General features: G+C 40.1%; 1 protein-coding gene across 2 annotated transcripts in view; it reads left to right on the forward strand.

Moving 5' to 3' along the window:
* Nucleotides 1-27,845, forward strand: part of CRYBG1 (crystallin beta-gamma domain containing 1) — a 104,094-nt gene that overhangs the window by 40,527 nt on the left and 35,722 nt on the right. Inside the window, exons 1-2 of one of the 2 annotated variants that reach the window (XM_035109303.2) lie at nucleotides 6,202-6,758; nucleotides 17,478-18,967. In XM_035109303.2, the coding sequence (XP_034965194.2) occupies nucleotides 6,756-6,758; nucleotides 17,478-18,967 (1,493 nt within the window). In that variant the 5' untranslated portion in view covers nucleotides 6,202-6,755. Of the gene's footprint in view, nucleotides 1-6,201; nucleotides 6,759-17,477; nucleotides 18,968-27,845 lie in introns of those variants that run through there. The other variant, XM_035109300.2, reaches the window with a different exon arrangement.

Below are 27,845 nucleotides of genomic sequence, written 5' to 3' on the forward strand. Positions count from 1 at the left end.
AAGTGGCATTGATTAATTTGACATTAATATTATTTAAAATGTATTTTTAAAATGTGTGTAAGTATTGCAAAAGCTACAAAGCAGGATGATATAATAGAAAAAATCCAACATTTTATGACAATTTTTTTATTTTCTAATTATACTGCTTGATTGTAAATAGAACCTCTGAGAAGTTTACTCTAAGTAATTGTTTGTGTTAGCCATGGTTTGTTTAAGAAGCCAGACAAATGATCAAACCAACCAGGATTCTTCCTCCCTCCCTCCCCAACACCACACCTTCTGTCCAATATCTGGAATGCCTACCTGGTGCCCTAGCGCTAGCATTGCCCACTATGTCATCCGCCTGCTTTGTCATTGCTTGGCTGACCAACACATCTGAGTTTAGGAGTGTGGTAACTGTAGGGTGTGTCTTTCTTGATTGGGGTATGTCTCTCTAGATGCGCTTACCTGGCATCTACTCTGATGTCTTGATGAATCTGGGAAAGACTTTTCTTTTAATTTGCCCAGCCATTTCAGCACACTGAACAGTTGTTTAATTTCTGTTTCAATTTTACTTTTTTTGTTTTTATTTCATAAAATTTATGTACCGCTTGATTGTAGAAAAAACTCAAATTTTTATGATTCAACCTAGTTTTATTGTTATTTGGTACTGTTCCTTTGCTTTATGTCATTTTTTAATTCTATATCTATACTATATAATTTTGGGTTTTTTTACTATAACTTATCTTGGGAACATATACTGAAGGATGGCTTTTATACATAACCCAAAACAGCCTCAATTGTCATTTACTGTAGGAAATATACACTGGCCATGCCTATAATAATGGTATCAGGCCTACCCTAATGCTCTCCTTTATGAAAGCTATTTTTTTCACTGCTACCAAAGGGGACTGATTTGAGGAAAGCATTAATTAGAGCATTGTGCAATCTACAAAAATCCCCTATTATCTTACTTAAATTCATGAAAATGTTAACCAGTTTGCCAACATTCTGTCAGTGTTGCTGAACATCTCTATTAATTCCTCCCAGTAGCATTAAAAAAATCAAAGTATTTTTGGCCTGTTTCTTTTTTGGGGGTGCCGAATATATACAGTGAAGAATTGCTATAGCTACAACACTGTCATGCCTTTTGTTTTATTTACTTGGCAACGAAATTACTGTTTTGCAAAACTGGACTGCCTCTTTAATTAGAGCTAAAAACAAGTGTGTGTCCACTCCCTCACTACTCACTGTGGCGGTGAAACTTTTTCTTGAAACTTTATTTGCACTTTAGGACCTTCTATAGGAGGTATGGGGAGAAATTTTTTTTTCAAACCATGCTTGGGAATGAAGTGATAAAAATCCAAGGTTAAATTTATGGTGTTTTCACAAATAACATGGTCTGCTTTTCTGTCTGAAAGGGGCCTCTTGTGGATATGGAAGTGGTAGAGAGCAGGAGAAAGAATAATTTTAAAATATCTACATTTTACCTACTGGGTATGCTTATTTGTATTTGAAAAATGGTGCTTGGGGAGGACTGCTTAAACTATTTTTATGCCACCTCACCTGCTCATGTATCTGTACCTTTTTGTGCTTTGTGAAAATGTGATCTTTTCCTCTGAATTGAAGCTCAGTTAAGAAAAAGATCCGATAAGATCTGATTCAGCAGGCAAGATTAGATTTGCAAGGCACAGCTGGGAAACTATAAAAAATAGGGCTGTCTTTACCCAGGAGTGCCAAATTCTGGGGGGCGCTAGGCTGCTGCCGGCTGTGCCCTGGTGGCTGTGCGGCTGGACTCTGGCATCACTCTGAATTTGCGATGGCCGGATCTGGTGGAGAAGGCGATGAAGGGCCACTCCCTCCCCCGGCGCCTTCCCTGGGCTGCTCAGCCGTGGGGCCTGGCAGCGATTCACCTCACTCCACCTTTGCAACGCCCCGCTCACCTGGCACATCCATTCAGGTACCAGGGCACTGCCACCACTGTCCATGTGCACCAGGCGCACCAGAGGAGAAGGCCCCACGCTGCCCCCAGCATTACCAACCTCAACCCACTGCTCCGAACGGGCAGCCAGAGAGGAAGGAGAAATGTAAGGAGCCTCACCACATTGCCCCAGGCTGGTCTGGTCCAGGCTGCGGAGCCCAGCGTGCAGAGCTGCGCTCCACGTGGCTTTTCCGCGGCTCCATCCCATGCATAACACGGTTTTCGCCCAGGGCGCGCACGGAGGTTGCCTGGTGCTTGCCTTTCCCCGGGCAGGAACACGGGAAGTAGTTAGTCACGAGATCAGTCGTGTATAAATTTGGGAGCGCTGTGTGGATCTTTGCACACCGGCAGTGCATATGCTAAAGACAGCCCTGATAAGAAAAGCTCTCAGATACAATACAGTTAAAATAGGGGTTAAGCAAAAGTGTGGATGAGCACTTAGTCTTTAAGGTTCCCCAATACTCTTTGTTGTTTTTGCTGCTATGAACTAACACAACTACTTCTCTGGAAATAGTTACCAGAGCTTCTTTATGTGCATGCTAGCATTGGATCTCATTTTGCTGATGAGCTTAATTTTAATGAATTTTGTTAATGGCCTCTATATTTAGCAGTCAAGTACAAGATATTTGAAACCCTTTGACTTTGAGAAAAATTGCTCCCTGACTTCTTTTAGCAATAAGCTGCTTTTTATTGTGATTTTGCAAGTGTTCTGAATGTTGTAAGACCTGTTTGGATAGTGCATTTTGATGATTGCGCTGAAAACATGTTATGGGAAAGGGAGGCAACCAGCTGATGTCAGGGCCTCTTTGGAAATGTTATGCTTATAGTAAGTTATAAATAGAATTCTTCGGGAAAATAACTTTTCACAATATATGTAGCTAAGGAAAAGTAGGTGGTTCATTCTTATCCTTAATACAATCCAATCTGTTACAAACCTCACTGTTAAGGGGACAGCCTACAACTGACTAATTTTTATTTTAAACTGGTACTTCTTTCCTCACTCTTATACAATCTTAACTACTCACACCATCCAGGATTGCAGATGGTACTTTGAAAAACACAGGATGGATGCTTTAAAATGAGGAAAACAATGGCTTTGCATCAAGACCTGGAAGTCTGGATTCTGTGTGTGGGGTTTTTTGTTTTTTTGTTTTGCTTCACTGTGAAAGAAGACAAGCAAAACCAATTAATATTATTCCCTTGTTGACAGGGTGGATTTGATTTAAATCAAATTGATTTAAATCATGATTTAAATCACGATTTAAATCACTAGTCAGTAAAACTTTGTTTAAATCTTTTTTTTACAGAAACTAATTCTTGCTGGTATCATCTTAATATTTACAACCAGAGGAAGGTTTCATTTTTGGAATAATAAATTTTCAGAGTAGTTTTTACAGTTATATAAAAAATTACTGATTTGGTTATACTATTAGAAATACATAGACAGATAATTATGAAATTATTGTGAGGTTTAATAAATTAACTGTTTATATTTGGACAACTATTCTGCTGTACTTTATTGGAAGGAGAAAAATAATTTAATAACAATGTAAACAATTTATTTAACTAAAACAATAACAATATAGCATTTGTATCCATGTTTGTTAAGTGATGTGGTTAAGTGAAAAAAACAGTTAAAGCAAAAAAACTTAGACTGAGTTTTAGCACATAAAAACTTAAAACAAATCCTTATTTCCTGATGAATAGCCTTTGGACTATAATGTAACTTAAACAGAAAACTATCTTTAGAAAGATTTTTCCTCCAAAATCATTTTATTTTAAAAATCCAATTTAAATAAAAAAATCTGATTTAAATTTTAAAAATCTGATTTTTAAAATTTATTTTTAAAAAATCATTGATTTTTATCCACCCTGCTTGTTGATGTTTCTTATATTTACCCCACTTTTCCTAAATTATATAATCTAAGATGACTGCCATCTTTAATTTAGCAGAGGCCCCTTCTGGCATAGGGAGAGAATAGATCCCTGATTGACCCTGCAATTGCCACATCACCCCCATGCTGTACTGGAGGGTTTTCTGAACACCCAGAGCAGTTTTTGAGGGTGGCAGGACTGTAGTGGGGTGGGGCAATGCAAAAATACTCTCAACTTCTGTTTCTGTGAATGTTAGGGTGCCAGCTATACTGTACTCGAAAGTGGGAAATGGGGGACTTAGAGGTGGCTAAAACTCTGCTTTCAGGGTAAGTTTAACCATGTGACCAGTGGAGTATTTTTGCCCAGAAACTGAGATAAGGTTTTAAATACTAACAATGCTTGAGCATTAATATTTTTATTGTTCACTTATTCTAAACTCCAGGAATGTTTGCCATTTCAGTATAGGCATTAAAAAATAACACCAGGAGATAATGTACCTCAAAAACATACTTTAAGGTTAGTCAGCTTTTTGTGTCAATTATTCTGTGAAAAGCATTTAGTTTTACATTAAAATTTCTGAAAGTATTTTTCATTACTTTGGAGCTGCGACTTCTAAAGTAGAGAATATTTAGATAAGTGAAATTTTAATTCCATCATCAATAAATATATCAATGCAGTCTTGTTAAATTAGACTCCAGAAAAAGCTCTCTTAATAAGCAGTGTGCCGAGTTAATTCAGATTGCCTACATATTTCTTTATAAGGCCCTAGTGCATAGCTGCCAAGTCTCCCGTTTTTCGTGGGAAACCCCCGTATTTTAAACCGTTTCCCGCTGGCAGCCCGGATTGGAAAAAATCCTGTAAATCCCCCAGATTTCAGTACCTGCCAGGGAGGCTCCTTCTGTTCATGTCTGGACATGCGCAGAACCGATTTCGGGTGCTCTGCCCATGTCTGGGCACCGGAAATCGGGCAGAGCGGCACCGGAAGTCACTTCTGAGCATGTCTGGAAGCGACTTCCGGTGCCGGCGCTGCTGATCCCGGATTTTTCTAACCGGGAGTTGGAAGGTATGCCCTAGTGTTGTCCTCTAAGGGATCTTTGGTTTCATTTTGGAGAGAATTGATTTACAATGTTCAGCTGAACTTGGTATAAAATACGGTACTAGAAGAAGAGTAGAAGAGTTTGGATTTGATATCCCGCTTTATCACTACCCGAAGGAGTCTCAAAGCAGCTAACATTCTCCTTTCCCTTCCTCCCCCACAACAAACACTCTGTGAGGTGAGTGGGGCTGGGAGACTTCAGAGAAGTGTGACTAGCCCAAGGTCATCCAGCAGCTGCATGTGGAGGAGCGGAGACGCGAACCCAGTTCACCAGATTACGAGTCTACCGCTCTTAACCACTTCCCTAAAACCTTGGAGAACTTCTGTCAATGGCAGTAGACAAGTCTGGTCAAAAACCCTTCAGTTAAGAGAAGAGCTAATGTACTTGCATTTCTTCATCTTGGAGAAGCATGCATTTGCTCAGGGGCAATACAAACCAAGTACTGAGCATGGCCAACAAGATGTGACCTTTCTATTTAAAACAATAAGGTCTTTGAAAACCTAACCATTTAATACATATCCAATGGAATTGCACAAAAATAGGGAAAGACAAACTACACAAATTTTGGATGCATTTGAAGGGGAAGGAAAACAAGCAGACAGTATGTTTTTATGGTAAGGAACAGTAGATAATCATTAGACTTGATTATTTTTCACCATGTCCGTGTTAAATTTCACCATCTTACAGTACTTGTCATATATATACTATAATAATTTTTGGAAACATTGTGCAAATTGTCTTCATCTTATTAACATTTAGACCATTCAGGGTTTTTAATGGGGGAATGCAGTTTGGCTTGCATGAGCTAGGTTGACAACTTCATATGTTTTATGATTTTTAATAGGCTGGAAAGTGGTTTTTAAAACTCAGTAACAGAACGATTACATTGTTCAATCCCAATTCTGAATTACAACCACAGCCTTCTTTTTTAATTATGAGAAGAGATTGTACCAAGATAATGCAAAATTGCAAAACCTATAGGAATGCAGAAAGAGCAGTCGGCAACATTGACTGCATTTCCAAGAACATATATCTTGATTTGAATCCAGAATAAGATGGGGCATTTTACTAAAAGCTCCCCCCCCCGAAAAAAATTGCCTTGTAAACAGGTGATTTTAGTCAAGATTGTTCAGCAAAAAGGGTTTTCTTTCAGTTTTTCTGATGTTACAACTGCTGTGATTTCATGCTGCTGCACCAAGAGAGGTGAGAGGACTTGCTGTGGAGGTGAGCGGACTTGCTGTGGTTTCAAATGTATTTTATGTATATATTGTGAAGCAGCTAAATAACTTGTATCAGTATAGAAACATTTTACTGAAACAAGGCAGCAGGAAATGTGGCTTCTTGCGCCTCCCTGTCCATCAACTCTACTTTTAATTGTACACCTGGAATGCTAATGAGAACTAATTTATGTGAAATATTTGTTTACATATTTTAAGAGTGCTTGCAATACCTGCTGTGATAATTAAGGACTTAGGGTATCTATTGAAGTCTCCCTCTCTAATTCTTTGTAATAAGTTTCTATCTTTTGGGGAGTTGCTTTTAGAAAAGGACCTGTTTCCTTAACCATTATTTTTCAGGTGTCTCAATCTGTGACTCATGTTCTTAAGTGGATGCTAACTGCGTCTGTGTACTGAATGGAATATATCAGTCAGCTTGGGCAGTGTTTTCTTTATGAGATTCTCTTGGAAGGAAATCAAAAAGGCAGCTAAGCGGTGGGAGGATCAGGGTTAATAGATGTATTGCATTAATGCACACATGACTGCAACTTACAAATTCTTCTCTGCTTGCTGTTCTGAAAAAAGCAAAACTGAACTAACATCACAATGGTAAGACAACTAATACTTTTAATGTCTATATTGTTTCTTGACTTGATACTATCTTTTTCTGAGTTTAGTCATAAACATTTGGGGGCGGGAATTGTCATTGGTTCTGTTTCATAAAACTACAACAAAAGTAGAATGAATAATTTGCTTTGGGGAACATGTTTTGCTGTTGTGTGTGTAGAAGATGGGATCAGACATGTCTTCCCAATCTTGCTTACTGTACATTACTGTGTTCTGTAGCATTTTCTAATCACTTGAATAAACATGAAGAATTTCATTTCACTTTCATTCATAACTTCCTCTTTACATTGTCTGGATGGCTCAACAAATCAACTTGGGCTGCATCTTGGAATTAAGTCACATTGAGCAAAATTTGTCTTTCTTCTGATAGAGGAAGGGTTAGTCATTTAGAATATTTTTTATTGATGAACAATGTGCCTAAATTATTTTGCTTTTTCTGATAAATTCACTGAGAACTGTAGCTTTGAACTGTGGCTAAATGTAGGAATATGGTCAGTTTTATGGTGGTTAAGCTATGATTTCTGAAGGAAATAACAAGTAGTACTGGGATTCTCATCTAATTTCATTCTGGAGCTGAGTGTTGTCCCTCCTCCTGATTCCTTGCTAGAGTCAGTCTTAAAACCAAGGTACATGTTTAAAGCAAAATCAAAACACAATCATATTTTTAACAGAAGCCTAAGAAATGGTCATATGCAATATTCTACTTTCTTAGCTGAGATTTTGTGGGGAACTGTTTTATAAGAAAAACCTGAGAGATATCTAGGTGAGTCTGCAAACACAAACTAGATCAGTGTAGCTGTTTAAAAAGTTTGAATACCATGGTGCATTATGGAACATAGTTGGGTTTTTTAGAAATAAAGACCAATCATTTTTGTTTCTGTGATTTCTCTCCTCTTCCCCAATTAAGCTCTGTCTTGTCATTCTGTCATTCATTGTTCTCTGTTAGGTTATTTCACTATCTCTCTCTCTCTCTGTGTGTGTTGACTATGTTATGCAAGAAAAATCAAACTTATTTATATTTCTCATCATTAGAATATACTTGGGTTGACATGTTTACAATGCAAATACAAGCAAAAATATGACTTAGACCCAATCCAATATATTTGTCATAGTGCAGACAAAAGGATCCCCAAAAGGCAAAGCAGAGCCTGTTGGGGAACCTGTTTTATCTCTTTTGCCTCGCCAACACATACACACACAAGGGGAAGAGAGAATTCTGTTGACCTCAAATATTGATCCCTTCTATCCTCCCTTTCTGACCAAGAAACATATAGAAGCATACTCAAAGAATTTGCTGAGCTCTCAGGTTCTTCAGGTACTCTGGTTGCCTCGTTTATGTTCTGTATTCATCGTATCCTTGAAAAAAACTACAAAAATGTACTAGTTCACACACAAAACTTAGCTTGCCTCCCATTTATATCCTAAAAGAAAACTCAGTAACCCACTTGTGTAATTATTTGCTGCCTTGCTCTTAGGAGGCTATTATTATTCATCACAAGTAACCAGGTAAGTAGCTATTTTCAAGCCTGAGCATATAGTTGATAATGAATTATTGCACATAGTGAAGAAGATTGTGACACTCCTTTAGTCAAAACAAGTGATAATGACTGGTAAGCTTCTTTACAACAGATGATTCCATAACACAATTTCTAGAACTGTGGGCAACAGTTGTACTCTGGAAACCAAGTTAGTGCCTTTTCTGCATTTTTAATGCAGTTCCTCATTATTCTTAAACTCTGTATATCTGGGATGAGCAGACCTTAGGCTTGTTAGAGCTATTTCATTTTTCATTAGAACCCCGAGATCTGCCAGTCAAGGTATGCAGAAGGCAGCTTGAGCACTGAACCTGCTTTGGATGTGAACTCAATGTATTTCAGAAGCACATACTGTCATTTCACCTGTATTTAAGGAAGATCCTGTTTTCTAGTTTAGAGGAGAAGCCGAGTGTTCACAGTACTGATTGGCTGGTCCTTGTGTCATCAATGAAGCAACTGCAACTGTGTGTGCAGCACTGATTGGCTAGCACTTGTATCAGTCACAAAGCCATTCACCTCTCTATTGGAGCAGTTGTAAAGGACTTGTGCACACCAGAGTTTAATGAAGATTTATCTCTCTTGCTTTTTGGTGAGGTAGCTTTTCCTCAGCTAGATTTGATTTTGCCAATCAGCAGATACACAGTAATATGATACGGGAAGAAAATCCAACATAAAGTTGCCATTACTGAACCATATGGACCTTTTCTTTCTTTTTTCATGCATGGTGAGGTTTAACTGGGTGCCATCTATTGCCACACTCCCCACTTTAATTTTGTTTCCATCGCCTGCCCACCAGTTGTTGTTGAAGGCATGTTTGTGGTAATTTTGGATTTTATTTTTAAACCATTCTTTTTGCAGAGAAAGGCTATTGCATAAAATAACTGTACTGTATTTAAAAAAATTGCCCTGCTTGCAGCAACACACACAAATTTTTGACTGTTTTTTTGAGCAAATCTGAAATATTGGAAACATTCTTTTTAGCTCTGTACTGGCACCTTAAAAAAAAAAAACCCAACATATACCCATACTTGTGCCCACAAGGGATCCCTGGTTTCCAGAACTTATGGTGGGTGAGGAATGAGGGAGAATGTAGAAAAACCCAACTGAAGTGGAGCCCCAGAAAATTATAAGAGGCGAGAACAGAGAAAGAACTGTGATTGGAGGGGGGCCTCTTTCCCTATCCTTTGGACCCCCTAGGAAACTTGACAAACCTGCTGCATCTGGAACTGGGTATGGAGAGTCCAGCTGAATGGGACTCAGCTGTGGGCAGCCTGAGGAAGTGCCAAATTTTCCCGTGTATAAGACTAGGCTTTCCCCCCTAAAAATAATATCAAAAGTTAGGGGGCATATTATACACGGATACATTTCTCCCCATTTTCTTAAACCTGAGTCCCCCAAAATAGGGGCATCTTATACATGGGGGTGTCTTACAAACAGAAAAATACAGTACCATCCACCCTGGACCTGCCCATAAAAAGCAAGTCTAGAGTGAGAGACTAGGGTGATGCCCACTGTTTCCAGGAACTCTTCTCATTTTCAGAATTTTGTGTGTGAGCTGAGAATTTGTTTGGACCCTGGATGAGAACCTAGGGGTTGAGAGGGAGCAGTGTCAGAAGGAAAATGAATTATTATTGTTGTTATTATTGTTATTATATATTGTTTTAATGTAATGTTTTTATATATAACTCTGCATTTTTGTAATATATTGTTTACGTTGTGTGTTTTTGCTTCTTTTTTGCATATCGTTAGAGATATTTTAAATATATTTAGTACAGTATAGAAATTAAATAATAATCAGTCAATCAAGCTCTGTCTACTAGACTAAACATCAAAATAGATTTTGGAGGCATAAAATAGAAAGTGCTCATGTGTGGTTGAAGGGGCACAAACGTGCACATGGAAACAATGCATATTTGGGTCAAAATACTGAAAGAAAAATGGCAATTTTAAGCAACAGCAGAGATTTGAATAAAGCAGGAATAAATATCTGATAAAAATAAAGAAAGCAATACAGTAATTTGGGACTGTGTGTGAAAGAACAATAGAAACAATAATACAATGAGTCTAATCAGAAGTTAAATGTATTTATTCTCCTTTTTATTTTTTCTTTATTACTTTCTTCTTCTTTTCTTTTTCTTCCTTTCTTCCTCTTTTCTCACTTCCTTCTTTTAGTCTTCTTTTTTCTGATCGGTTAAGAAAGAGATAAAGTTAAATATGAAAAGTTGACTAACCAGAAGTGATGTTTTGTATACAGGTAGGTAGCCGTGTTGGTCTGAGTCGAAGCAAAATAGAAAAATTCCTTCAGTAGCACCTTAAAGACCAACTAAGTTTTTATTTTGGTATGAGCTTTCGTGTGCATGCACACTTCTTCAGATACACAGTAGCTTTGTCATACACAGTATCTGACGAAGTGTGCATGCACACAAAAACTCATACCAAAATAAAAACTTAGTTGGTCTTTAAGGTGCTACTGAAGGAATTTTTCTATGATGTTTTGTAGTTTGTTAACTATTGTTAAAGACGGTCAACTGTAATGAATTGATGTATTAGTTATTGTTGATGTATTGTTATTGTCGAATCTTAAATAAAATTTATTTTCTAAAAAAATACAATGGCAGAGGTTTGAGTAGCGTGAACAGGGGAGAAAATGAGTGGGGCGGAACTGGCAATTTAAAACAAGGTTTGAAGAGTGAGAAGGGATTTGGGAATAGCTCTGTTGTGTTAGCTTCTGTGTTGTACCCATTTCTACCATTTCTCCTTATTAAAACTGGTTTCTTTGTCTTAAAAAAACAACCACAACTCTTGTCACTCCATCCTTACTTTACTCAAATCTCTGTCATTGTTTAAAACCACTCCACTTTACTCAAACATTTGCTATTGTTGTGAGTACAAGCTCTTAATGTATCATTTGAATGATACAGTAACACTATCAACATAGGGCGCATGTGCAAAGGGGATTGCAGAATAGGAGAGGCGCAGTGGCATGGAAATGTGGGGTCGTCTGCGTGCAATAGAGTTGAAAAAAGAGGAAGGAGAAGGTAGGAAAAAGGAGTGACAATCATAATTAGGGTGCAAATGGGATTGCAAAAAATAATAGGAGGCATGGGAATGAGGTTGAAGATTAAAGCAGGGGCATGAAAGGGTTTAAAGTACAGGCTTAGGTGGTGGCTGCATAATTGGACAGTAGGTGAAAAGGGCGCTTAGAAGTTGCAAAGTGTGGGAGGAGGAAGATGCCGGTTACCATGGGGGTTGTGCAAGTGGGGTTGCACTAGAGGAGGAGGAGGAGCCATAGGCATGGGGTGCAGGTGAAAATGGATGTAAAGAGGGGCTGAAGGATAGAAGAGAGAAATGGCTACACAAATGGGGTTTGGAAAGGAGCAAAGTGAGCTTTAGTCATTGCATGGGTTGGGAAAGGGAAGCTTTAGGGCAGCCCTTCTCAACCTTTGATCGCCAGATGTTGTTGGACTATAGCTCCCATCATCCCTGAGCACTGGTCCCACTGGCTAGGGATGAGGATACAAGGTTGAGAAAGGCTGCTCTCTAGTAAGTTAATGTGGGCAGAATCACAGTGGGATTGATGAGCACAGTAAGCAAGGTAGAGCTCCTAGTTTAGAAATGTGGTACCTCTACTTACGAATTTAATGCGTTCCGAACGCACATTTGTAAGTAGAATAAAATTGTAAGTCAAATCCCATAGGAATGCATTGGGAGAAAAAATTCGTAAGTCAAAGCAACCCTATCTAAAAATTCTAAGAAGAAAAAATCCTATCTAAACCGCATCCAAGATGGCGGACAGAGCTCCATTCGTAAGTAGAAGCATTCGTAAGTAGAGTTATTCGTAAGTAGAGGTTCCACTGTATTTACTTTCTGATACTGTGTAAAAGTTAGTCTTTATCTGAAGGCAAATAACCACGTTGCCCTGTGGTTCTGAATGAATCACTCATCTGGATATTTTCCAAATTTGGAACAATGGTTCATAAAGATAACCCTTAGTCCCTGCTATGATTTGGATCAGAATCCCTACTTCACCATTTACACTCTGAGAAAAGCTCCCATGGGCAATTACAACTGTGACTGTGGTAGAGGCTTCCTCATCCCACACCAAGGTTCTGGTCTGACTCCCCACTTCATTCATTATTTTTTTTAAAAAAGGGCTATGCAAGGACAAACTGCATGGCAAAAGTCATGTGAGTAATTCCTTTGTCCATGCAGTATCAGGAATGATAAATTGATTTGATTACATGCAATGCAAAGCACTACAAAATCCACACCCCCTCTCAACGAAGCCTGATGGAAAGAGAAAAATAAAGATCAGATCAGCACATCTTGCAGAGGTACAACAGGTAATCTTTTCTGCAGAAGAGGAGGACTCTGGACTTATAGAAAGCTTTATTTCTCATACCCATACTAGAAGTTTGTGATGCACATACTGTATGTGTAAAACATTACCCTGTTTCTCATATTTTAAGACATACCCATAAAATAAGCCATAACAGGATTTTTAAGCATTCAAGGAATATAAGCCATACCCTGAAAATAAGACATAATGATAGGCACAGCAGCAATGCTGGCCGCGGCAGGAGGAGGAGGAGGAGGAAAAAAATAAGACATCCCTTGAAAATAAGCCACAGTGTGTGTTTTTTGAGGAAAAAATAAATATAAGACATGTCTTATAATATGAGAAACATGGTAATATACAAAGGTCAGGATTTATATTAGCCAGAGCCATCCACTCTTCTCCTGCCCTGAACATGAGATCTACTTTACTTAGAGTAGATCTATTGAAATTAATGGACCTAACTCAGTCGTACTTTTCAGTGGATCTATTCTGATTAAAACTTAGTAGAATACCACCCAGTCTTTTAGGACTCTGTTGCTTTCACCTGCTTAGAACTAAAACAGAAACACAGAAAGTTTTGTTACTTAATGTTTTAATAGCTGTTTGTTATACTGTACATTATTATGTTAGCAACAAAGCTGAGGAATGTGGAAGTGACATAACACAATCTGTCTAAAAAGCTAAGCATTTTTTACTTCAGTCACCCACTTAAATCAGTGTTTAAATTTGATTGGATTGTGTCATTTTTAAAAAGTCTGTTTTCATGACATTAACCTGCCCTGCCCTGCCCTGCAGCTGACAGACTCTCCAAGCTATATTTCATCACGTATCAGGAACAACGGCAAATATTCAGTGACATATTTTGCTGTGGCCCTAAGGCTTGTAACTGGCCCTGATTGACACGAGTTCACTTGTCATTCATGCATTAAGTAAAGGTGATTAGCACTGTCAAGAGATGACCTGGGGGCAGAATTCATTGATGGATACCCATAGTTAATAAACCATGTTTGTTCCCCAATTGGTACTGAGTGAAAGCTTCAGAAGGACCTCCTCCTTAATTTTCAAAACAAATTTATAGTCTTTAAAGCTGCAGAAATAAGCACATGGACCTTGCCTAGTGAAATCTGAGAAATGGAAGGAGTTCCTTGCCTCTCCTTATAACAGTAGAATTATAAACAAACTACTGGTAATTACTCTGCCTCTACACAGGTCACATAATTTAGCTCCTTCTTGCAGAGGACTTAGATTTCTGTTTAAGCTTAAAGTCCATAGCAGATAGCAAGTTACAGAAAAGAGAAGAGAAGAAACAGAGTCAAGTGAACTAGGTGAACTATGACTGGAAGTTTCTTGCACTGTTGGTCAATAAGAAGTGCTTAGGAAATCCCACTGGGTAAGAGTAGTGAACCTGTGGCCCTTGATACTACAACTCCCATCATTCCTGGCTGCTAGTCATGCTGGCTGGTGTTGATGGGAGACTTTCATTTACTGAAGGTACAGTCCAAGGGGAACATAATCTAGAGCAGAGCTTTCCAAATTCTTGTGACATGTTAGTGCGTCAGCTGCAGTGTGTAGGTGTGTCATGTGAATGTTCCTCCTGGAAAGGGGTTAATTTAACTTCTCGTTTGCTAGTAAAACTGAATTACTGGGTCATGAAATGATGCATGTCTAAAAAGTGTCACCAACATGAAAAGTTTGGAAAGCTCTGATCTAGTCTAAACCCATGCAGCGTAATATGAAAACAGACCTAAAGGCACCGTCAACCAGCATCTGTAACAGTACAATCCGCCCTACAACTGCTTGCAAAGGCAAGGTTGGGTTTTAGTTTCCTTTTCTCTGAGCTGATTGTGTGGGGGCTGTCTAATTATTTTAACCAGTCAGAAGCAGGCTGCTTAATCTTGTTGTTGTTTAGTCGTTTAGTCGTGTCCGACTCTTCGTGACCCCATGGACAGCGCACGCCAGGCACTCCTGTCTTCCACTGCCTCCTGCAGTTTGGTCAAACTCATGTTCGTAGCTTCGAGAACACTGTCCAACCATCTCATCCTCCGTCGTCCCCTTCTCCTTGTGCCCTCAATCTTTCCCAACACCAGGGTCTTTAATCTAGAGTTTTGAAAAAAGTGCCCTTGGTAGAGCTTCCCACTTATTTTGATTTAGTGGGAGTGGCTCCACCTTTCTGAATTTATACATCTTGCATCTTAGTCTACTGAATAGCAATGACCATTGGATGTCATTGTGATCAATTAAGCCAGCAGAACTTGTATTTTGTTGCAAAAGCAATTCAGCAGGTACAAGAACACTGCCTTCCTGTGCTGTTGAGTTTGTTTTGCAATGCTCATTTCGCATTTTAGACAAATGAAGCTAAAAGCGTTCTGGTATATACATTTCATGCATATGTACAAAGAATTTATTTGCTAGTGCCTCTTCTGTCTCCCCCTGTGTATAAGTGAAACAATAAAGTAAGTACAGTAATTTTGGGGATGGAGTGAGGCGAATGGAAGTGGAAAAGTTTGTTCAATCAGAACATTGCATTCATACCAGACTTCATTTGAAATTGGTGCTTTGAGTCTTGCTTTATAAATAAGGCAACTTCAGACATGGCATGTTGGCACTTATTTTTTGTTTGTTTGTTTTAAATCCAACAAGAGCTCTTGGCTTTTCACATCAAAGTTTGTTGGTTTTGCTTGAGGCAGCTTTTTGCCCTGAATAGATGGAAATAGGCTGGGCAGAAAAGCACTTCAAATTGCTCAGACTTGTGCAGGGCAATCAGCACTGTGGAAATATCTTCGCATTTCATGGGCATTTGCTGTGTTTGTTGGCACCCTTCCCTTTTCACCTCTAGAAAATTTCTGCCTGTTTCCTTGGCACCTCTGAGCAATCAGCTTTCTCCACCTTTCCTCTTTCCTCTGCCTTTACTTAGGCTGGAGAGGCCCTCATGAAATGATGGTGCACTCTTCCTCCTGCTGCCAGTGGTTAATTTTTAAAAAGGAGACATGCACTCTCTTATTACAGGAGATGCGCTGGAAACAGGTTTTTCGGGGCTGAGTGACCAGGGGATCAAATGTCTTCCACTACACTTCAGGTTGATTTCTGAGGGCGTGTGGGTTCTCTTTATCTCCCAAAAGATGCTGGGGCTCAGACGTGCCTGGAAGCCGTGTCCTTTGACTTGGGAGCTTCTCTGTCCTGCCGCTGTTACTTGGTGGCGGTGAGACCTGCGCTCTGATACACGTCCCAGATTCCTCTTAACCGCTGTAGGCCTGAGCTGGATGAAGGAGGCACGAGGGAAACCTCTCTCTTTGGCGCCCGAGGACCCACGTGGCTCCTCCTTCCGTGCGCCGTCTTCAGCGTCGCGCTCTCCTCAGCGCGGACCCTATGGGCGGTGACCGGAACTCCGCCGTCCTACCTGAGGCGCCCGTGCCAGGGAGAGAGCAGCTGCTGTTGGCGCTGCAGGCGGAGGCGGGCACCGCTCAGGCGGGCGGGCGGGTGTGGCAGGCAGGCAGGCAGAATCTGGCGTTCAGACAGTTGGCGCCTCCGCAGGAGCCGGCTTTGGCGCTCTCCTCTCGAGAGCTGCCCGCGCCGACTACGGTAAACGGGGAGCTGCTCTGAGGTGGCCGGCGAGCTCCGGACTGAGGCTGCCGAAGGAGGAGCGCGAGCGAGCGGTCATTGGCTAGTGAGTACAAAGCAAACCCAGCGCGGTTTCTCAATGGGCCGAGATAGGCGGGAAATGGACCTCGTTGGCGCGCGGGAGAAGTTGCCGCGAAATCCCTGCGGGCCAGAGAAGAACCTTATCTCCCCAATCTTGCCGGGGGAGTGGGAGCGACTAGCGCTTCCTGCTTCTCATTGGGCAGCAAGGATGCCTTAGCAGTAGACCTGGAGGGAGCAAGAGCTAACTGGTTAGAAAGCGCGCACCTGGGGCCGAAGTCCGCTTTCGCTCAATCACGGCAGCCCTTGAAGCCGGGCGTTGTTTGGCGGGGGCCTCAATTGCGAGCCCAGGGCCCCGCTGCCCTCGTGGCATCAAGATGATTTTTTTAGGTGAGCGCGCAGAAAGAACTTTAGATGGATCCTCGTCCTCTCTAGGAAGTTGGTCGCATGGCGTCTTGCTGGGCTGTAGAGTTTTAACGCTTCCTTCCTTTCGCAACACAATATTGGATTGTTGCCAAATATCACAGGATTATAGATGTACGTTGAAAGAATGGGGGAAATAGTTTTGTTTAAAAGAAAACTAAACGTACAGTAACTCCTAACAACGCTTATAGTTCAAGCTAAATGCATTGCAATCTAGAATTCGTTTTATTTTTGTCTTGAATACTAAAAAAATGCTTGTTTTTATCCATGCCACAGATTTTAAGGTGACACAAACTGTGGCTGATAAAAGGAAGATTTATACAACTTTTAACCTTCATACAAATTTTAGCAAAACTACTGTAGAAGTTTACTGGTAAAGGTGCCCTCTGATTTACCTTTACTGCAGTATCAAAGACACATTCCTGCTTAAGGCAGGTGTATACATAAAATGTTTTAAAGGCTTGGATAAATAAGCAATTCCTGTAAGTATTTATATGCTTCATTCATTTGATTGAAGATATGAGGAAGTTTGTGAATGTTTGCATTATAAGTCTTAACGTCATAATTATGCTAATGTGAATCATTATATTTAACTAAAAATGATTATGTTACATGTAAAGATACCCTTTTCATAGAAAATTATATGGTTCAATGAACAATTCAATTTCAGTTTTTTATTTCTTTCAACATATAAATGTTTAGTAATGAATTATGTATCTTGAAAGAAATATATAGTCTAACTTTTTTCCTTTTCTTATTTTTTTTCAGTCCAAAACATGCTCTGCAGAGTCTTATAAGGAAGAAAACAAAAAGAAGCCAGTTTTGGGAAAGTTTGGAAATTTTTTTACTACAGGGAGAAGAAAAAATCCGAAAAACACATTAGAAGCTTCTTTAAGACCAAGTGTTAAAAGTGCAAGCTCGGGATTGCCTCACAAGGGTATAGCTCCACTGGCATCAATAGATATTGAAGACTTTAAAGATCTGTCTAAAAGTGAGGAATCTCTTATTGACCAGGTTTGCAATCAGGACCAGGAAAGGATACGGAATACTGTTAAAGAGACAGAAGAATATCTTTACAATAGGGATCTGACACCATTGTATAATGATATTGTTTCAGAATGGAACACTAAAGGAATTAATTCTGACAGTGAATGGTCATCTGATTGGCGCAGCAGTAGTGAGACAATAAAAAATACATTATTTGATAGCAATCTTACACTTCAGACACTGGAAGCAGAGAATGATCTAGTCACTGACACAAAAAATACTACAACTCCAGATTTCTTTAGAAGTTTAACTAATATATCCAGTGAGGACCTAGAACATAACATATTAAACCACAAGGAATTAGTGGATGTTCATTCATGTTCAGAATCAGAATATGCACCATCAGAGGTGCCATCTATTTTGGAGTCCAGTGAACGTGCCCACACTTCTAGAGTGCTGACATTGGATATTTTTCTTCGTAGAGCTGAACAACCATATTCCAATGAACCAGTGACTGTTGTATTAGACGACTCTAGCAACACAATGGATAAAAAATCTGCAGTAAGGAGATCTGGAAAGAGGAGAAAATCTCAGTCCTCCAGTGACATGCCAAATGGGGACAGAAATGTAACTGAGAATACTGCAAAAGAAGAACCTGTTTTTGATGGTATTGCTTCAGATTTGGTTTCAGAAAAAATAACCACCCCTGAAAGAAAAGCTAAGACTTCTCAACAGTTGAATTCTCCCACTACTAACCATGACACAAGGACTGGAAGTAATCACAAGGGACTTACTAAGACAGAGTTAGAGAAAAACAAGCAGCAGACCCCTACTTCATCCCCATACAGGAGGAAATCCTTAAAAAAGAATCAACCTGAAACAAGTCCACTTTCACCCACAGGCTTGAAGAGTCATGGGAAAGATTCATCCACCAAACGACAGATTGAAGGTGCAACAGATAGTAATCCAATATCAAAATGTGTTTCAGCAGAGAAGCTGTCTTCTGGGGAAAGCACTGTAGAGACTTCTAAAATTTCTTCTATAGGCATCACAGACAATAGCACCTTGCCACATTCTGAAAGAAGAACAGAGTCTAAGGTACCAGATATTGTCAACAGTTCTGATGGCAGTGCTTTGCTGCGCACTGACAAGCAAAGAAATGGCGAGTTGGGAACTGCAAATGGAAAGCAAACTACCTCTGGTTTGGATGGTGCAAAGGAGAGAAATCCATGCTTTGATGTTTCCAGAACTGTCACAACAAAAGTTAGTCTGTAAGTAGTTTCATATTTTAAATTACATTCCTTGTTGCAATAAGATGTTCATTAAATCCCTTGATAAACATATATTATAATTGCTAAATCTGTATCCTAATGCATGGATTCCATGTCAGTATAATATTTTGACTATCTCACAGGAACTCCAATATGTTCTAGCACTGCAAAAGTCTACTTAGTATTTATGTGATTGAAGTTGGTTTAGAATATTTTCTTCTTGTTACCTTCCATTATGAAGCTGTGTATTGCCACCCTTTGTCTCACTCATTGTTAAACTTTCCCTTGGGAAATAACTTGAGAAAATTTATAAGTCTTGCTATGAATTTTTTTTTTAAAAAAAATTAAACGGCATTCATTGTCTATGTGTCCTCAATAACATTTTCTTTGGAGAAGACTTCAATTGTGCTTTTGTAATAAGTATCTGGCTAAGAGCCAAATAAATGTTACCTGGGGTTCCATATAAATTTCTCCCAGTGGTTGTTTTTTGTTTCATTTAAAAAAATGAAAACAACCTCTAGAGCAGTGTTTCTCAACCAGTGTGCTTCCAGATGTTTTGGGGCTACAACTCCCATCATCCCTAGCTAGCAAGACCAGTGGTCAGGAATGATGGGAGTTGTAGTCCCAAAACATCTGGAGGCACACTGGTTGAGAAACACTGCTCTAGCCCAGGCATCCCCAATCTGCAGCCCTCCAGATGTTTTGGCCTACAACTCCCATGATCCCTAGCTAACAGGACCAGTGGTCAGGGATGATGGGAATTGTAGTCCAAAACATCTGGAGGGCCGAAGTTTGGGGATGCTTGCTCTAGAGGCTACAATGAGAAGTAGAGGAAGACCAAGTGAGGAAGGGCCACATGACCCTCTCACTGCCTGCTATTTGTCTTCTCATGTCTCCCTCAAGCTACCTTTTCTTCCATCCAATGCAGTGGAGGGGAAGGTCCAAGCAAAAGCAGCTTGAGGATGATTGTCAGAGGAAATAAACAGCTGTCGGGGTGGGGAGGGGATCCTTCCTCAGGCCTTCATTCTTGTTGAGTCTATGAGTGTTCCAGTGGATGATGATGACTAAGAGAGGAATTGCAATGTTGGGGGAAGGTTACAGAGTACAGTACTTAACTGTAGCATGCGGTTTGGACCTTATACTGAGTGATGCTATTGGCCTTTCTAACCTAGTAGTAATCCATCTTAACTGGCAGAGGTTTTCTAGTTTCAGACTGTCTTCGTACTACTAGATGTTTTAGCTAGGGATTGAACTGAGTATCGCTGTTATGTTGAGCATGGCTCCTATGGTTGCTAAGCTAGAGTTGATAAATCAATGCATTTTCAAGAACAGGAACAAGTTTGTCTCCAGCTCAGTGGCTGTGATTATTTTTCTTGGTTTACTTGCTTGAGTCAATTAGAGAGATCTGTGTTGTGGAATCATAGGGGCAGAAGGCATTTGAAATTAACTGATTCACTTTCCAAGTAATATGTGAACAGGCCTTGGAACCCAGCTGTATGCTCCAGTACGGTGGGTTTGTTTTTTAAAGTTATGGAGAATAGTGCCTCCCTATTATTTTAATAGGGAGTTAGTTAAGGAAACTACCGTAAAAAACCAAGCAACCTACTTTTGCTAGAATGAAACTGCAGCCACGTCTCTTACAGGCTGCTTTTCTTCTTGATTGCTATTTTGGTTTTAAAAACTTGTCTTTTGTGCACAGCAATTATTCCATTTTCAGCTAAATCCCCCATCCTGTCTTCATTTGCTTTGTAATCGTGTAAAAAAATGTCCCTAGACATATTGTTGTGACAACTGAAACCTAGGTTTAAGGTTCCATTTGGCTCCCAGCTTTTATATCTCAAACACGGCCCAGTTCATAGATGTGCAGGGCATACCCATGTGTTAAGCTGTTTATGTGAAGTGGCTCCCTCTTCAGTTATGGCAGGTTTAACTATTCCAAAAAGAAACACAAAGTAGGGGGGGCAATTCATTGCCTCTTAGGGCGCTGTGGGTTAAACCACAGAGCCCTTGGGCTTGCCGATCAGAAGGTGGCAGTTCGAATCCCCGCAATGGGGTGAGCTCCCGTTGCTTGGTCCCTGCTCCTGCCAAACTAGCAGTTCGAAAGCACGTCAAACTGCAAGTAGATAAATAGGTACCACTCCGGCGTGCAGGTAAACGGCGTTTCTGTGCGCTGCTCTGGTTTGCCAGAAGCAGCTTAGTCATGCTGGCCACATGACCTGGAAGCTGTACATCAGCTCCCTTGGCCAATAAAGCGAGATGAGTGCCGCAATCCCAGAGTCGGTCACGACTGGACCTAATGGTCAGGGGTCCCTTTACCTTTACCTAGAGCTGTGTTCAACTGTATTTCAAGAGGCCACCCTGCAGCACTTTTAGGAACAGGAACAGGATTTTAGTTTTATATATGTTGCTCATACCTCTTCTTTGTGCCATAATCACTAGAATAAGTGACTTAGGGGCTTGAAGTATAATTTTTAAAGAAGACTGAAATATGTGGCCTTCAGCACTTATTTTAAAGGCACGTGTGCACTTTTACAGCTGTGACAAGAAATGTGAGACTTGCCACACCTTGAATTATCTTAATGAGAAAACTTGGTAAGATGATTGCACTGCACCCTCATCATTAAACAATCATTTGAAACAAAATTATGGAATCAAGTTATATTGCATTTAGATCGCATCTACTAAAGACACTGAGGAGTAGAATATATTGTGCAATTTGATCCTGGGGTGGGGATAGTTGAATATCCTTTGTACTTTTCTTCACCTGTGCACTGATAAAGCTTATATTAGACATTGAATCAGGTTTTTTATGGTTTTTGAATGAACTTGTTACTCAATTAATTAATTATAAATTTATTATTTATACCCTGCCCATCTGCTGGGTTTCTCCAGCCACTCTGGGCGGCTTCCAACCAAATATTTTTTAAAAAATACAGCATCAAACTTTTAAAACTTCCCTAAACAGGGCTGCCTTCAGTTGTCTTTTAAAAGTAAAATAGTTGCTTATTGCCTTGACATCTGCTGATTTGATGTGATTTGGATTGATTTATATAATCTTTGGGTCTGATTGTCTAAATGGAGGAAAGGGGACTCTTCAATTTGTATTTTTAAGGGTGCTGAATAGTTAAACAAGAACTTGAGCTTTTCTCCCACCATAGGGTAATAATAGTTTCTCAATCACTCGATATGATGCATATAAGGAACTGAGTCATTAACCACTCCTGATTCCTGAGGCTTTTAAAATACCTGTTGAACTCTCTAACATCTTGCAGCACAATCCTATAAAAATATGCTCAGAAATAAATCCCACCGAATTCAGTGGGACTTACTTTTAATTTTTAGCTTTGATTTTACATGCATCTTATTTGTAAATGCAACAGAAAAGATACAGTTTCAAGGTGGAATAAAATAATGCTGTGAAAATCTTGGTTGAGACCTAATCTGGCAAAACATTTGTAGTTATGGGTGGGAATAACACTATGTTCTCAAGAAGATGATGGATTAACCATGTTACTCATTTAAGTACTGTAGTTTTTTGTGTGTAAGTTGTAATATAGCAGCATGTTATTCAGAAACTTAGAAAGCAGGGCATCTGTGTATTCAGAAATGAAAATAAATTCAGTTGCTCTGCCTCTACATCAGGCATCCCCAAACTTCGGCCCTCCAGATGTTTTGGACTACAATTCCCATATTCCCTGACCACTGGTCCTGTTAGCTAGGGATCATGGGAGTTGTAGGCCAAAACATCTGGAGGGCCGCAGTTTGGGGATGCCTGCTCTACATTGTATACTGTTATTAATTGATTTTCATATATTATCTGACTAGAATAGGTTGGTTTACTTAAATATGATGCATTGTGAGCCACTGCTTGTCTGTTTACACAGAATTAAATTCTCTGACTATCATAAAATGTGGGGTGGATTATACTAGTGTTAAGTGGAGCTGCTTGAACAATCATACTCAACAATTGTGTGCATGCACACGAAAGCTCATATCAAAATAAAAACTTAGTTGGTCTTTAAGGTGCTACTGAAGGAATTTTTTAATTTTGTTTCGACTCAGACCAACACGGCTACCTACCTGTAAAATTAATGGCTGTGCATCATAGAGTGAAGTATTGAACAGAGAGCCACAGAGGTACCCTAGGTCAATTGCTTTTTTGTTTTTATAAATGACTTGGATCAGAGTGTAAAGGGGATGTTTATCTGATCTGCAGATGATCCAAAATTGGAATATCTAACACCATATAATACAGGGGTCCCCAGACTTACCGGCGTTTGGGCTGGTTCCCACTGCGCCAATTGCGCGGCGGGCCAAAGGGCGGGGGAGTGCGCTCCTGTGCAGGCCGGCGGGCAGGGGAGTGCGCGCCCGTGCGCATGCGCACGGGTGCTTACTGGCGCGGCAGCGCGCTTCCAGGGTGGGGAAAGCGCCGAAAATCCGTTGTGCGCATGCGTATGGGCCTCCCCCGACCCAGAAGTGCACCAGAAATGACCTCTTCTGGGTCGGGAGAGGCCCATACGCATGCGCACAAAGGATTTTCGGCGCTTTTTTCCCGACCCGGAAGAGCGCTGCCGCGCTGTGCCCCGTAAGAGCGGGCGGCGCCGGGCGGCGGGGGTCGTCGTGGGCCGGATTGGCAGGCCAATTGGGCCGCATCCGGCCCCCGGGCCGTAGTCTGGGGACCCCTGATATAATATATCAAAATCATAGAATTGTAGAGTTGGATGGTTTTTTAAATAGCTGGGACATTGGCTAAAACCAACAAAATTAAATTCAAAAGAAAAGTCTTGTATGTAGGTTTTTTAAAAATTTAAAGGATGAGAGAGGCAGACATAACATTTTTCAAATGTCTAAACTAAAGGACTGTCATGCAGAAGATAGAACAGACTTATTATCTCTTTCTCCAGAGTATAACAGAGGTGGAAATTTCAGTGGAGAATATTTTGGGTAAACATGAGGAGAAACATCCTACCAGTAAGAGCTGTAAGTTTTGTTTGACAGTGAGACATAGATCTCAGAAGGTGGTGTTCTTTCCTTTGCTGAAGCTATTGAAACAGAAGCTTAATGGCTAATTATTAGGGAGATGAAGTTGCATTATGCACTGCAGATCCTGCACTGAGCAGCAATATTGGAAATGATGGCCTCCAAGATCCTTGCCAACTCTGTAATTGATTTTATGTGTGTTTAGGGTTGACACCTTAATTTAATATATTGAGCTTCAATCCTAAATACAATTTATCCAAACTAAGATTCATTAATGGGACGCGGGTGGTGCTGTGGGTTAAACCACAGAGCCTAGGGCTTGCTGATCAGAAGATCGACGGTTCGTATCCCCGCAACGGGGTGAGCTCCCGTTGCTTGGTCCCTGCTCCTGCCAACCTAGAAGTTCAAAAGCACGTCAAAGTGCAAGTAGATAAATAGGTACCACTCCGGCGAGAAGGTAAACGGTGTTTCCGTGTGCTGCTCTGGTTCGCCAGAAGTGGCTTAGTCATGCTGGCCACATGATCTGGAAGCTGTACGCCGGCTCCCTCGGCCAATAAAGCGAGATGAGTGCCGCAATCCCAGAGTCATCCACGACTGGACCTAATGGTCAAGGGTCCCTTTACCTTTTAAGATTAATTAATACAATGGTTCTTTCTTCTGGGTAAATATGCAATAATATTGTTCTGTAAAGCCAAAATTGTATGCATGCTTACCTAGATATAAGCCTTGAACAAAGTGGGACAAACATCTAAGTAAATATATACAGAAATACAGATTTGCTTGGAAGGAAATACTTGCAGTTGTACATATACATTAAAATCAAAACCGGTAATATCTGAGGAAGCATTGGGCTGCAAGACTATAACCTTTATTTGAATAAATTCATTGAAATAAACAGAATATACTTGCAGATAAATATGCTTAGCAGTAGGGTGTTAGTGTCATTTTCCATGATATTCAAATTAATAATTCACTAGCACCTTCCTTTGATTTACATTGCTTTTCCTGTCCTGACACATCTGTTAGCATAGTTTCCAGTGGAGACTGTGACTTATAACTGTAGGCGTTGTATTATGGGAACTATAAAACATTTATAAGTAGATGTTGTTTCCCCTTGTTCCATCTTAATAGAATGGATCATAGCTTCAACATCTGTCAAGGGTATGGGTCAGTCTTTTAAGAAGATATAGATCTTTTTCTTAACCACTTGAGTTTGCATTCTCCTTTTTTAAAACAACAACAATTTATTAGATTTTTCCAATTAAACACATTTAAACAAAAACAAAACATTCAACCACAAACACAACAACACATAATAAACACAAAATTTCCTCTTCTTAACATCTAATCAATTATTACAATTTACTTTGCTCTGCCGAGCTTTGACTTCCCTCCTTCCCCCCATTCGGTTTTCTTATCCACTCCTATCTCGCAGTTCCTTTATTCCTTCTACTTAAAGTCAATTCGTAGGATTTATTTCAGTCCTGCAAGTGTCTTTAAACTTCTACAGTTCTTCTCCATATAGTCCACAAATTTACTCCAATCCTTTTGGAACCTTGACTCTCCCTGGTTTCGGATCCTGCTAGTCAGTCTTGCTAGTTCTGCATAGTCCATCATTTTCGTCTGCCACTCTTCAATCGTCGGTAACTCCTGAGTTTTCCATTTTTGGGCTAACAAAGTCCTAGCCGCGGTTGTCGCATACATAAATAATTCTTGATCTCCTTTTACTATCTCCTGTCCTATAAGTCCTAATAAAAAAGCCTCCGGTTTTTTTGGGAAAGGTGTATTTAAAAATCTTTTTCAGTTCATTATATATCATTTCCCAAAATCTTTTGATTTTTTCCGCATGTCCACCACATATGATAAAATTCACCATCCTTCTCTTTACATTTCCAGCATGTTTTACTACTCATCCTATACATCTTAGCCAATTTTACTGGTGTTAAATACAATCTATACATCATCTTCAAAACATTCTCTTTCAGGGCAGTACATGCAGTAAATTTCAACCACGCATCATATTCAATATTATAATATTGAGTTTGCATTCTCATTAAGTCTTCAAAAGAGAAACAGAAACCTACACTACAATAATCCAACTAGACTATAACTCAAACATTTACTTCAGCTTTTACAATTTTTTTAATGAAAGTATGATGGGCCTCTTCAGGCAATCTTCTTCAGTGTTAAGTTTACAAGGAAATGGGGAGTCATGGGGACACTAGCCCCTTGCATTCCACCCAGAAGCATGTGGACAACTGAACTTAATTTTTCAGAATCAGTGCTGTATGCAGTAGCAGTTGGTGTGTTGGCATGGGTGGTGTGGCATTGCTCATGGGGCTTCCCAACACCAAACATTGTTACTGGTTACTATGACAGGAGAGGAGCTTGAAACAGTACAGATACAGCAGCAGAGCCAACCCAACACTCCCACTGCTGCCCCCCCCCCCACTAAGCTCCCCTCCACATTACCCCTGTCCTTCTTGGTAACTGACAGCAATGTTCAGTGTTGGAAAGCCAGGTAAGCAGGATTGCTCTGCTGACTGCTACTGAGTACATGATTCCAGCTAACTCTGTCAGTTAACAGTCAATTTTTCAGTGTCATATTCAGCACAAACTGTAGCCTCTTCAAGGGAAGATTCACATAGAGCACATTTATCCAGTCAGGAAGTTACCAAAGCAAGCGTCACTGTGGCCAGGCCATCTTCATCCAGGAATGGCCATAGTTGATGAACCAGCTGGCACTGAGCAAAAGTACTCCACACAACTGAAACCACCTGGGCCTCAAATTACAATGCCAAATCAAAAGAGTTTCTCCAGATTATGCAAGTTTCTTTAGGGAGAGTATAACCCATTTGGAACAGGCTGGGTTAGAAATATCCACCATTCAATTACTGTTTTTATAATGTAAACCGCCCTGTGATCTTTGGATGAAGGACAGGATAGATATTGAATAAATAATAATACTGCCTCCACTCTATTCCTGCCTTCAAGCAATAGCCCGGCATCTTAGATCCTCCCATTCTATTGGCTGAGTCTTCATGAGCACATACGAACATTTTTCTTGCTAAACAGGTAAAGTCAGTGTGTGCATGTGTCTACAGGACTGTGAACTGTTGATGCTAAGAAGGTGGCATCATACATCACAGCAGCAATCAACTTTTAATTCCATATGAAAGTATGTTAATGGAGTGCATCCATGGTGTATGTTTGAGTAAATAGGAAGTGTGAATAGTGTTTGTGTGTGAGAGAGAATTGCAAGTGATTTGCAGTCTATAATTTCTGTAAGAAATAAAGTGAGCTCTTGTGAGACTAAATAATGCTTATAAATCTTTCTGATATGATGTTGTTGTTGTTATTTATTGAATTTATATACCACCCTATGCCTGGGGGTCTCAGGACAGTTCACAGAATAAAATAGATTGTAAGAAACACTTTAAGTTAACTTACAGCTTAACAAAGGTAAAAGGAAATAATTGTATTGTCAATTAACCCACATTCTAAGGAATGATATATTTTCTGTTAAGTTATTGGTATCAAAAAACCCCACACACCCCACTGTCCTAACCATATATACTTTCATTTCATTTCAAGGAAACTAACTCCAAATAAGTTTTCTTAGGACTGCAGACTTTACACAGCATTATAAAATTCATTTGTCTTTTTTGTGCTGTTAGACCAGTGGTTTTCAACCAGTGTGCCGTGGCACCCTGGGGTGCCTTGAATGATGGTCAGGGGTGCCACAGGCAACACTGGACTCTGTCCCTCTTTCCCTCCGTCCCTCCTTGGATGCCTTCTCATGTCTCTGCCTCCCAAAGGCTTCCACAGCTGTTTGTTGCAACAGCCCTGCCTATGAGCTCCCCAGATAAATGGTGCCTCTGGGGCTGGCCAGGGAGTG

This window comes from Zootoca vivipara, chromosome 3, assembly GCF_963506605.1.
Source record: "Zootoca vivipara chromosome 3, rZooViv1.1, whole genome shotgun sequence".
Lineage (NCBI taxonomy): Eukaryota > Metazoa > Chordata > Lepidosauria > Squamata > Lacertidae > Zootoca > Zootoca vivipara.